The following is a 13,399-nucleotide window of genomic DNA, read 5'->3' as shown; positions in this document are numbered from 1 at the left end:
TTTCACTCTCCTGTCACAGTTAGATATTATATGAGCTCCTTCCACTGTGCATGTGTACAGTACAGTACACAGGGTGTCATGAGCTAAATAAATTAGCTTACATTTAACATAAATGCCAACAGTATCATCTCTGCCCTGCTGGTCCAGACACCGACAGCACCGCGAGTGCAGCGTCCTTTATGTCCAGGAGACACTGGACTGGGTTTTCATATTGGAAGGTATGATAGTAAGAGAAGTTAAGATAGAGAATAAAGAAGGAAAACATAATAAAGATAGAGTTGGGTTAGGACAAAATAATATAGGTTACAATAAGATATAGAGTTAAGATACAGTATTTAGCAATAGATAAGCTATGTTGATTTACTTAAAGATTACTTGAAATCTTAATATTTCTGTGATCTGTTTACTCACATTCTCTGTATTTACTTTACCAGAGACAACAGACCCTCCCAGATCCTGCAGTCGAGCAGCCCAGATCAGGATGGAGATGACGAACCAGTCGCAGGGTGACAGCTGCACATTTACGTGTCAAAGCTTATTCATAGTGTACTTCACTTCATCCTGAAGCTAATGTTTTCATTTAGGTCGTGACAGGTGCAGCTGTGGAGGCTGGAGAACCAGAGGATTTTGTGATAACAGAGACAACAATAGGACCACGTGGAGAGAAGTTGTCACCTTTGTTTATAGAGGCTCAGTGCAATAAATAATGATCTAAGTAGTAGCAGTGACATACAGTGATAAGCTTAAGCTCACAATGTGGACACATATGTTACCAACACATCTGTTCATGTTCAGGCCGGTGTTGGCCTCTGTCTGTCAATAGAAGATAGAAAGAGTCATATAGACAAACTTTAATACAGTTAATCCATTTAATGTTAAATGTATTAATGAGTTTGTATTACTGCATATCCCACTGTAAGATTTAAAAAATGTTGGTAAAATACTTAAATTACTTAAGATATGTGTGAGAATGATTTTCACCATGTGCAGACGTTCAGCACAGACGCTGCCTGTACATGTATGACCTCTGTGAACCTCTGTGGCTGAGCAGCCCCATTTAAACCCCAGAATGTGGCGCAGCTGAGTGAAGGAGAAGACATTGTTTTTTAGCTGATGCTGATTCTGGATGTACTCTGGTTGTGTGCAGGTTCTATGTGCAACAGGAATTATTATTAAGGCCGTTAAATGATTTACTGACCAAGAAACCGCTCATCTTGTACCAGCTTTAAATCTGATACAACGAATGGATCATTGTTAAACCAGGCACCTCGCTACAATGTTGCTGCATCTGTGAGTCACTTATTATTTGTACGTTGATGAAATAAAAAGGTTTCCTGTTGACACATGTTTCACGGTTTGCACCGCTTTGCTCATATTTCTCTATCATCTAATCTAATTAGAAGACGCGTGGCTGTATATTAATTGTTTAGCATTTTTCCACGTTGTGACTAATGATCGTTTTCACGTGATTACCAGTTTCCCAGTTTCACTTAGTGTCGCTAATGGATATTGGAATTTACATCTCAGTAAAACCAGAAGCTTTCCTTGTGGAGACAGGACAATGTTGGCATCCATGGGCGTCCAAGACTGGAAGTCAAATGTGATATATCTGTGCTTGTTTTTAATCATATGTTACACGGAACCCAACAACCACAGTCAACCTGAACTCAAAGAACATTGCATTCAGCAGATAATTCACTCAGTGACTCTGATGCATGTGGAGTCTACGATCTGCATCAATGAATAGTTCTAAAGCTGCAGGCACACTTCCCCTACAGTATAAACCATAAACAACATCAGGCCACTATACGCCATCCAGAGCTGATAGCAGCTCCTGTCGCTGGGCCGGTGATAAAGGCCAGAGATGAGGCTCAGAACCCAGCAGCGACTGCATCACTGAGGGATAACGAGCCTGGAGAAATTCATGTCATCTGGTTTCTTTACTGGCAGCGACAGCTCACAGTTTAATAGCATTTTACTTCTGGTGTTTTGACATTATGAACAATACCAATTTGTTTCAACTCATCTCTGTTATATGACATATATTGAGCATGGTCTATTTCATCACAGCGTGAACTGTCATTCAGTCAAAGCCTCTTTCCTAATGTAGCTTAGTCGTAGCTGGGATGTGAGCGCACGCTAAACGGTTGCAGATGGAGCTGCAGCTGGATGTGACAGATTTACTGACATGATGAGAGCATGTGCTGAGCTGAGATTCAGCGGCTTAGTGAAGCAGCCTGTAGAGAAAAGGTAAAGTCTAAGGTCCCACGTCGGATGTGCTCGGCTCAAACTGATGTTGCTTAAACTCATTTTGCGTTTTTCTCTGTATTTAAGTGATTCGTCCTGAAGGTTTCAGGTTGGGCGAGGACCATGTATGGGTCACATGTTTAAATAAACTTTAAAATTAAAATGTGCACCTATAAACATCCATAATAACGAGCTGAGCTTCACAACCATTTGTTTTCTGTGGAGGGGACGTTGCTCATCGTGCTGCATTAGCATTTCCCAGATCTGTTAGTCAGACTACCAGGCAACATGGAGACCACAACCCCGTGCTTTACACCATAGCTGAGCGTTCTGCACAGGCTCAGTTCGCGTTTGTGCGGACAGTGACTGCACCATTAATCCTGTAGGGTGGTCTCTATATTGTCACTACATGCGTTGCAATAGATATAATCAACAATGTATATGCTGTTGCACATCTGTTTGAGAGATTGGGATTGAGATTGAGATTGGATCTGACAGAACCTGTCAGTACCAGAGGTGTCAGTCCAGGCTCACAAAGTATTTCTGCAGTAAGGGCCTAGTTCAAAATTGTCATATGATTTCTTAGGCTTTCTGTGGACTCTAACCACAGTCTCTGGTTAGAGACTAACCATCTCCTCCCATCCTGTTTCTGCAGATGTGTCATTCACCACCTGTTCAAGTCAGACCTGAGTCTGACATGTCACCAAAGAACTCCTCAAACTCCTCAGTAACTTCTATAGATACGGTTATATGTGATGAGCCCTGTGCATCTGCACAGAGTGATGAAGGACCTCTACCCGAACAGCAGCGCTGCCTCCATCTCCATGGCTTACTGTAGGTACAGCAGAGTGGATTGCAGGACTCCCAGTTGAAGGACTACTTTTGCCCCACAGCCACTGGACTCATGTTAATATCTAGTCCTAATTTACACATTGTTACGCTACTGCTGCTCCAGCCGCCGCCTTTACATTCTGTTTGTTTGCACACTTACATAGTTCGTGTTTTGATAGAACACAGTTTACGTCTGAGTATTGATCCAGTTTACTATTTGTTATTGGCTGTGACACTCTGGTCCTAAGTGGAGGCTCAAACCAAACAGAGGAATACAAAGAAACAACAGAGTGATTACAGGCCGCAGAGCATCTAGTCAACTTTATTTGTTGTCACCCAACACTGAAATAATGAACGATCCCTGTGGGGCAGAAGGTTTGTTGAAGCGGCTACCGAAGAATGTAAAGCCTGTAGGTTGAGTCTCTCACAATGAGCAACAACTGACTTCATAATTATTTTTTAAAAAATTGTACAAAAGGATTATTTATTTAAAAGTAAGAACTTTGACACTCACTCAGTGGTAATGTTGTTGTATAAAAGGAGCACGACTGGCAGGAGGAGACCCAGGCCAGCACTTCAGCTGACATGCTGTGAAAGCTACACGTCAACTCTGCGGGCAAATTGTTTAAGAATTTTGTGTTATAAACTACAGGTTGGGGCAAGCGGGGAAACAGACTGCTGTGGCCTACAAACTAGAGAGGAACGGACCCAAATCCAATGACCCAAGACTGACAGAGGTGAAACAAGTATAACGTCATTTAATAAATGGCTCAACATAAACACAACGCAATACAAAGACTAACATAGAACCACTAGGAAATAACTAAAGGTCACTGCAGGGCAGGAAAACACTATAAACTGAGGAATAAACTAATACAAGACATTAAGTAAGACTCTAATCCAAACATGTAACACAGGACATGACATAGTATGTAGACAAACCTGAACATGACACAAGATGGGGGTAAAATACAGGAACACCATTGTATGGACAACAAGCGGATAAACCGAGGAAGAACAAGGAGGAGGACAAACCTAAATACCCATAAAACACGTATAACTAATCACAATCAGACAGGAAATCACATAACAAAAACACCAGACAGGACTGAACAGTGCGCCTCCAGCAGGCCGGAGGGCTGACTCACAAAACTTTGGAATGTTTCACACTCTCAAAGTGCAAAGAATGTGGAGACAGCCAAGGGCCAGACGACCAGCACCTGCTGAGACATAACCTACACGAAAGGAGGATGTGTGCAGGTCCAGGAACCAGGCCTTCAGGCTCCCAGTGGCCCTGCATTCAGACCAGACCTGACTGTTAAGACGTGACGAACACACTGAAAACCACTGGCAGCTCGAAGGCTTCCAGCACCTCCACTCCATGTTCCTGCCCAGACTAAGCCCAACAGCTGCAAAAGCACAGTGACACCTGATCAAGGTGATCAAGGAGCCAAGTCCAGACACACTGATGAAAAGTGGGAAACTGTCCTGTGGTCTGAGATTTGGAAACCAGGGACGTTGCATTATACTGAAGAGGAGGAGCCTCAGACTGGAAAGTCCATGAGCGGTCCAGATGAAAGCAGCATCTGTCATGGTCACCGCCTGCTCAATGTGTAGCAAGAGCAAATTCTGCACATCATTTACAGCATAGCTCACCAGTGAAGGAGGCGTTTCACACCTGCCACCCACCATAACCAGGTGACGCACCCTCAAACAACCTACAGTGTGCAACACATCAACACGAGCAAAACCACATGTGGGAAGTGGACCTCTGTTGACAAATGGGACGATGTCATGAGACTCGAGTTGTTTGCTCAGGAGGTATTGCATTACGCATCCTTTCATCATCCTGTTCAGCGTTTGTGGGATGTGTTGTTTGCCTAAATGGAAAACTGCTGAAAGGGTCAGAGGGTCGGTCAGAACCAGGACCATCCCAGATGCTGTTTGTGGAGGCTACAGTAAGAAGCAACGATCTGCTCTGCGTTTCACCAGCGCTGTGCTTTTCTCACAGCTGTCGAAGGCTCATGTGAAGCACCTACCACACATGAAGACAACACGCAGACTCCCACTTCATCCGTTATGTCAGGGAGCAACTACTAACAGCTCGTTATTCCATGTCAATAATGCAACAACCCAACAATCCTGAAACGCTCCATCAGCAGCCTTCAAAAACCGACGTTGACAAACCTGTGGTAGAAAGCTACATTCTGAAAACGTACACAGACTCCGAGCCAATGTATTCAAATATGACAATGCTTTACTCCAACTTGGATCTTCACCAGGCCAGCATTCTTTCACTGATGCCACTTTCACTTACATTTAAGTCCTGTTATGCACGTGTGGCTACCCATCTTTCTCTAATTAAGTCTAAGTTGTTGGAATCTGTTTTGCTGAGAACTATGTTCTCCACCATCATCTGCTGAGCAACAAGGCTGGAGCTGCAGAAGCTTGAGTGTCCGTTGAATTAGAGCCCCTGTTCTAGATTGCTGAGCAGAGAAGAACTTGCCAGAGGTCAGCGAACAGTGATCCAAGGCTCCCTCGTCTTTGCAGTCCCCGCTCTTCCTCTTTTGAATGACAAACACAGTCAGGGCAGTTACTTCCTGGTGACTTGTGTTGTCAGTCCATCTAGTTCTGCTTCTCCTCAGATATTGGCTTGTGGATTCCAGTAGCTGAAGACCAGCGGCAACATCACCTCAAATACAACAAGTGGTCTGCAACACCTGGACAGCTGCCCCAAGGTGGACCTTCTCTGATAGCTGCCAGGAAAGAGCAAAAGGAAGGTTGATGTTGGACAATGTTAACCATGTTTCACAGCAGTCACTCAGTCAACTTAAAGGAATAATGACCTACTGTACTCTGTCTCCAACGCTCTCCATTCAGCTCAGCAGCGGCCCACACCGTGAGGCAGTAACTGGCCGTAAATCATTCCTCCCGTTCCGAAGGCCTGGGCGACGTGGGACTGACAGCTAAATGAGATATTTTCTCTAGAAAGCCATTAAAAAGCTCAGCGTTGCCGCGGGGAGGAACCGCAGCCAAGTAGACACACATGGGCCAAGGAAAACTCTGAAATATCCACCAGTTTGTGATTTTGTAATCAAGAGCAGCTACGCCAGCATTCTGAGTGACAGCTGCTGGAGGAGTGTATTAAAGTTTTTAATCTGGGAGCAGTGTGGCTGCTTTCTTGGCACACGTGCAGATGTCTGACCTCTAAGCTGTGATTAATATGTCTCTATCACTAAGACACCATTACAGCCTTACACTGTATGTAGGCTTTAACACCCCTTTGCTAAATAGTGTCAGTCACTCGTTGTTTACACATACTTTATGGACTTTTCATTCCTCTCGGGTGAGAAAAATTTGTCAAGTATTCTAGTGTAGGCCGGGTCTGATTTATAGGCACACAGGTGGAGGACAGAGACGGGGTGTCAGCATGTGTCACTTTCCAAACCTGGAACTGTTGCGTGCATTGCTTGATATAATTGTCCAACATTTGATACAATCAGCAGGTTCACATCCTTTGAGTCATAAATTCATCACTCTGAGCTCGTTCCGGGTCTGAGGGCTGAGGCACGCACGTCTGAGTCTGAGGAGACTGCCCCTCCCGGTCTCTTATGCCTCTGGCTCTTCATGTCTACTCATGTTTAACGGCATGTCAGACAGAGGAGCTACACCAAGCGACAGCTAGCGAGTAACTAATACTGACTATTTATCCAGCAGGTTGTGATTAATGATGTGCACAAAAAAGACAAACAAACTGAAGCACAATAGCTGCAGACAAACAAAGAAATAAGACTTCCCAATTGAGTTTTATTGACGTTTGTAATAAAACTTTCCAATATTTGTAACAGGAGGCAGAACGTGATTCATGGATGTGTCTCTCAACTTTTAACCTGCACTGCCCTCTCATGATCACAGAGCAAGCAGAGGATCACAGATGCACGGTCAGGCCTTACTGCATCTGGTAAACAATGTGTAGGTATACAAAGTTGTATCTGTTACTGTACATCGTACTTACAAGTAGTTATTAAATCATGGCACACTGCTAAACTCTGATCTGGAGAATCAGGAATGATGCCCCTGATTCACATGCAACACTTACTATCATGGAAAGAACACCAATAAATCATCAGCTCAGCAAGATGATGTGTGCAGTTTTACAGGAGCAGGTTACCAGATCAACCCAGACATGTTGTCCTGTTGCTGCTGCACTAACTATCCTGTCATCATCTTACCATATCATTTATAATCTATGTCACACGTGGAGATGCAGATACAGGTCTAAGTAAACATTCAAGTTTGCTCTTTCTGGACGGTGAATTTGTCCTATCATGAGGCAACACATCCATCCTTACCAGAAGCACAGGATGCTCTTGTTAACAATCCCTTATAACCTGCATTTCAGATGTGATGTCATCTCTTTAAAAGACTGTTAATAGCTTTTACTTCATCAGCAGACAGTGGAGAAAGGTTGTAGCCTCTCAGCTCAGGTTTACCTGCAACACAAATGTACTCACTTTTAACCTGGAGTATTAAATGCACTGACAGGCCAGTGTGGACCCTAGCTGGCATGAAGTCGGAAATACAGGTACCAAGTCTAATGCTACCTCTGGATGTTTTTTGTGACCAAGACATTTGACCTCCTGCATTTACTACAGTAGGTGTGTATTCACCCTCACCCCAGGTCTAGAGTACATTACTCTATGTCTTAACTTCCTCTTCTAATAAGTGAATGACTTCACTGTAGGATGGCACTGATCAGAGCTATGTTGTAAGTCACCCCACTTCTTAAGTGTCATGGTTACAGGAAAGTAAAGTCTGTATGCTAGGTGCTAGAAGCATTCAAACTTTAGATTTTGGTTGGGCTGTACCTTCATCTTGCAATGTACAGGTATAAACACACAGACCTTCATGTTCACACAATTCTCAGCCAGAAACTCCACAATGCAATGCCAACAGAACATCCTTAAAATTATTCCTACCTTGCATCTCATTGAGACGATTGACTTTTGCTTTCAGCCCTTTGCGAAGGTCATTTATCTCCCTGTCCAGCTGCTCCTGGTCTGTAGATATAGAACAAACCAAAAGAAACCAATAAATGTCACCGATTTATTTTGAACTCTTGCGAACACTGTCAGTTTTATACTGTGATAAATTAAATGGAATAACACCTGAGTCCTGTTGTTTGTTGAAACATTAGATTATCCAGAATATATTGTTCATAATCCATCCATTTTCTTAACCGCTTACTCCCTAGTGCGGGGTCACGGGGTGCTGGAGCCTATCCCAGCTGGCTACAGGCGAGAGGCAGGGTACACCCTGGACAGGTCGCCAGTCCATCGCAGGGCAACACATAGACAGACAACCATTCACTCACACACTCACACCTACGGGCAATGGAGAGAGGCCAATCAACCTAATGCACGTCTTTGGACTGTGGGAGGAAGCCGGAGAACCCGGAGAGAACCCACGCAAACTGTAGCTACATTGTCTGATCTGAAAGTCAATTTAACTATAGATAAAATTACACGAGCTAGTGGGAAGATAATAATGAGAAATGACTTTTGTTCATTTATGAAAATAAAAAGTTTAACACTTCCAGGTTTTGAAAGCATTCTTTGTTTACAGCATTTTCCCACCTGGCTAAAACCTTTGCACAATACTTCGTGTAATAGTAGCACCAGGAGAATATTCTTATTACTTGCTTGGGGCCTTATTGTCCTTGTTGTGTTTGCACCTGTTATGTTGTGATACATATGAGTATGTAAAAAGAATGGGGCCCATAGAACCTAACTAGTGATGGAACACAAAACCAGTGGGTGGTGTTAAATCTGTCTTTTTTTTTTACCTTTCTGAATCATCTCCTTTGTTTTTGATTTGGGAAATCTGATGAACATTTTTCCAAAGCAAACCTTCACCTTTTCTGAAAATGACAGCAATGTTTAGTGATATTTCAGGTTCAGCACATCTTCAACCAAGACTGACTCTGATGAGCAACCCAAGAAACTGAACTGTGAAATGACAGTAATTGTTCTTTCCATAACAGAATGCAGCTAAGACACTAAATCTTAAAACAAGGGCTTTCTTACCTGTATCCGCCATTTCAGTTTTCAGGGCGTTCAGAGCCTCTCTGTTCCTGTTTCTCTTTGAATCTAGGTCCACAATCTAAAACATCCACATAGAAAATTTAGAAATACATTTGTTTTTATTAAGTTGCTTATACCACTTTATACTGTAATTGACTGAAGTGAAGAAGTGGCAATCTGATAACCGACCAGTAGAATAAATCTTTTACAAACTTTGGTTGAAAAAATAAAAATAATGTCATAAGCTTAAGTCTAGTATATCAATTATAAACAGTGTTAGCATCCAATAATTCACAACTCAAATGAGGCTTATAGCAATGACCACACTCCCACAGTATTCATGTCTGCCTCCAGGTCTTCAGTTCAGACAACAAGCATGTCAGATATCTACTCCATGATGTAAATCACCCATCATTGGTAATTTTACCCTCTCCTAGAAGATTCGACAGTGGAAGGTATCCCGCTAAACTCAGGGGGGCTCCTTAACTACTGTGGTCAAGTGAGCCGTCGTTCGTTCATCCGTCGTTCAGCCAGCCGCGCTTCAAAAACGTCTCGCGCCCGTATTACGCGCTTTACAGCAGAGCACAAAACACGCTCGTCGCGACTTTCTCTTTTCATAGCGACACGTCTGGTCTGTTCAAAGTATTGAAAAATACGAAACAAAATATTGCATATATAGAAAAACTGTCGCCTAATAAAGATCTGTATACTTTTACTGTAAAATTAAGCATTTATTAGTATTTAAAACTACCATGTCATACTGTGAAACTTTTATAATTAATAACTTAACTTTGGTGCATAGTTCCAGGCTCAGACCACTTTCCCCTTGTTCTACTAGAGATGTACTATTACCCCACAAAGATCTGTATATTTTTACTGTATAGTTTTGGATTTATTAGTATTCAAAACTACCATGTCATACTGTAATACAGTCACTTTTGATCATTAATAACTTGACTTTGGTGCATAGTTCCAGGCTCAGACCACTTTCCCCTTGTTCTACTAGATGTGTACTATCACCCCACAAGAATTCATGTATTTTTACTGTATAGTTTAGGATTTAGCAGTACTTGAAAGTACTATGTCATACTGTAATACAGTCAACTTTGATAATCAATAACTTGACTTTGGTGCATAGTTCCAGGCCCAGACCACTTTCCCTTTGTTCTACTAGAAGTGTACTATCACCACACAAGGATTCTTGTATTTTTACTGTATAGTTTTGGATTTATTAGTATTCAAAACTACCAAGTCATACTGTAACTGTATGGGCCGTATAGTCAACTTTAATGATCAATAACTTGACTTTGGTGCATAGTTCCAGGCCCAGACCACTTTCCCTTTGTTCTACTAGAAGTGTACTATCACCACACAAAGATTTGTGTATTTTTACTGTATAGTTTAGGATTTATTAGTATTCAAAACTTCCAGGTCATACTGTAATACTCTATGGGACTTATATTCAACTATGATGATGAATAACTTGACTTTAGTGCATAATGCCAGGCCCAGATTATGTCACTTTTCATATAAAAACTGTGAGTGAGGCTAAGCACACACACATTAAATCCTTTTATTACCATCTGTTAGGACTCCAAAGTGTGACTTTAATATTGAAACTAAATGTTTATTGTTTAATGTAAAGTCATTGAACAGTCAAAAACTGAATATTTATGTGTGAAACATACATTAACGTGGTGGAGGAGTTTGTGTGCCTGAATGACCCCAGGAGCTATGTTGTCGGGGGCTAAATGTCTCCCAAGGCAAACAGGTCCTGGGCTGGGCTGAACTGGAGGAAGTGTCCGGAGAGAGGGAAGTTTGGAGTTTGCTTAGACTGTTGCCCCCGCGACCCGCCCCAAGAAAAAGCAGTTGAAAATGGATGGATACCGAAATCGTTATTTGTTCTCATTAAACCATTTCCCATGTCTGAAGTTTGTTTTATCAAAGTTATTGCCGTCTCTGTTCTTACACATTGTAATATCTAGTTTTGAACACTAAAATGTAAATACAAAATGTATATAACCAAATATTCAGGATTAGATTTAATGCAATTATTCTCTCTTCACAATACAGACTTAAAACAATAAAAAAGAAAGTTACACACTACACTGTTTGTAGTGCAGTACTTATTGGTTTTATGCTTGACTGTAAGGGCCATATTTCAGCATAACATGGTACTACTAAAATCCTAAACTATACAGTAAAAGTACACAGATCTTGATATTGATTATCAAAGTTGACTGTATTACAGTATGACATAGTACTTTCAAGTACTGCTAAATCCTAAACTATACAGTAAAAATACATGAATTTTTGTGGGGTGATAGTACACATCTAGTAGAACAAGGGGGAAGTGGTCTGGGCCTGGAACTATGCACCAAAGTCAAGTTATTGATCATTAAAGTTGACTATACGGCCTATACAGTTACAGTATGAACTGGTAGTTTTGAATACTAATAAATCCTAAACTATACAGTAAAAATACACGAATCTTTGTGTGGTGATAGTACACTTCTAGTAGAACAAGGGGAAAGTGGTCTGAGCCTGGAACTATGCACCAAAGTCAAGTTATTGATCATTAAAGTTGACTATACGGCCCATACAGTTACAGTATGACTTGGTAGTTTTGAATACTAATAAATTCAAAACTATACAGTAAAAATATACAGATCTTTGTGGGGTAATAGTACACCTCTAGTAGAACAAAGGGAAAGTGGTCTGGGCCTGGAACTATGCACCAAAGTCAAGTTATTGATCATTAAAGTTGACTATACGGCCTATACAGTTACAGTATGAACTGGTAGTTTTGAATACTAATAAATCCAAAACTATACAGTAAAAGTACACAGATCTTTGTGGGGTGATAGTACATCTCTAGTAGATCAGGGGGAATGTGGTCTCAGCCTGGAACTATGCACCAAAGTCAAGTTATTAATTTAAAGTTTCACAGTATGACATGGTAGTTTTAAATACTAATAAATGCTTAATTTTACAGTAAAAGTATACAGATCTTTATTAGGCGACAGTTTTTCTATATATGCAATAGTTTGTTTCGTATTTTTCAATATTTTGAACAGACCAGACGTGTCGCTATGAAAAGAGAAAGTCGCGACGAGCGTGTTTTGTGCTCTGCTGTAAAGCGCGTAATACGGGCGCAAGACGTTTCTGAAGCGCGGCTGGCTGAACGACGGATGAACGAACGACGGCTCACTTGACCGCAGTTCCTTAACACCACAGTTAAGAAACGCATTTATAACGTTAAATGAATTTAAAGACTATTCACTTCCTCACTTTCTGACTTATTGTAGGGAACAATGACTCTCACTGGGTAAAAGCCACTGATATTAGTCAGGATATACATGAATTTGCATGGTACATGTATGCACGTAAATCTGTTTTTGAAGACGTCTTTGATGATAATACTTTTATTCATGTTTGTTTATGTTTTATTATTTCATATTGTACTAATATTTTGTTATTTGTGAACAAGTGTTTCACGTGTGTAATTTCTCTGATGGTAGTTCGAGAGATAAAAAATATATTCCAGATGATGAACAGCACCGCTTCTCAACCTCACTCCAATAAAACTCGCAATGTAGCTGCAACAGTCGGGCTAGCCTAGCTGCTATATGACTAACAGTTACCGTTCCGTTAGGATGAAACGAGACATCAGTCCCCTTAATCTCCTATTCTGCACAGTACAGACGGTCAGTACTCAAATACCTGTTGTTTAGCAGTGAGAACATCCTCAGCTGCCTCCTCAATTTCCGTCAAATACATCAACACACGCTGTGAACCAGATTCCATGGTGGTGGAGGTGGCGGCGATGGTGTCGCTGTAAAAATACGTCCGGTCTGAAACAACGACCAAACACAGAATGGCCCTACCTGTGACTTGTCAGCACCCAGTCGCAAAATAATAATTCCTACAATTCACACGAAGGCAGAAAAAGCAAAAGAAAAAAGAAACAAGGATCAGTTACGGCCTGACAAAATATCTCCAAGGTGGAAACTCACATTGGTGACATATCACATTTGTTATATTTTTATGTTTGTTTGTTTTATTTTAACACCAAAAGTTGAAATTCAACTCCAGGTTTGAACCCAGTTCACCTACAGCGAACGCGCCATCCACTGATCCACCAGGCTGCTGGTTTGAGTTGATATTTCAGAATCACTGTGGTGGAGTATGAATGCAGAATCATGAAGACCCTTCGTCGTCCAGTGTTTCACTTTTAT

The 13,399-nt window shown here is 41.5% G+C and overlaps 1 protein-coding gene across 3 annotated transcripts; it reads right to left on the bottom strand.

The window, feature by feature from the left end:
* Positions 1-6,865: 6,865 nt before the first annotated feature.
* Positions 6,866-13,398, bottom strand: pdrg1 (p53 and DNA-damage regulated 1). 3 transcript variants are annotated; one of them, XR_008694720.1, is made up of 6 exons: positions 12,885-13,086; positions 9,165-9,240; positions 8,924-8,998; positions 8,058-8,138; positions 7,431-7,571; positions 6,866-7,036 (listed from the first exon to the last, which is right to left on the bottom strand). XR_008694720.1 is itself a non-coding variant. In XM_029150716.3 (5 exons), the coding sequence occupies exons 2-5, from the start codon at positions 12,966-12,968 to the stop codon at positions 7,489-7,491; spliced, it is 324 nt and encodes a 107-aa protein (XP_029006549.1). In that variant the 5' UTR covers positions 12,969-13,086; positions 13,278-13,398; the 3' UTR covers positions 6,866-7,488. The 3 variants fall into 3 exon arrangements, 2 of the variants coding, with proteins under 2 accessions (XP_029006549.1, XP_055364913.1); XM_029150716.3 differs by lacking the exon at positions 8,924-8,998 and adding an exon at positions 13,278-13,398 and having other exon boundaries at positions 6,866-7,571; XM_055508938.1 differs by having other exon boundaries at positions 6,866-7,571; positions 12,885-13,085.
* Position 13,399: the final 1 nt, after the last annotated feature.

Source organism: Betta splendens, chromosome 5 (assembly GCF_900634795.4).
Source record: "Betta splendens chromosome 5, fBetSpl5.4, whole genome shotgun sequence".
Classification (NCBI taxonomy): Eukaryota; Metazoa; Chordata; class Actinopteri; order Anabantiformes; family Osphronemidae; genus Betta; species Betta splendens.
The sequence above is the reverse complement of the archived record's forward strand: the minus strand, read 5'-3'. Positions and strand labels throughout refer to the sequence as shown.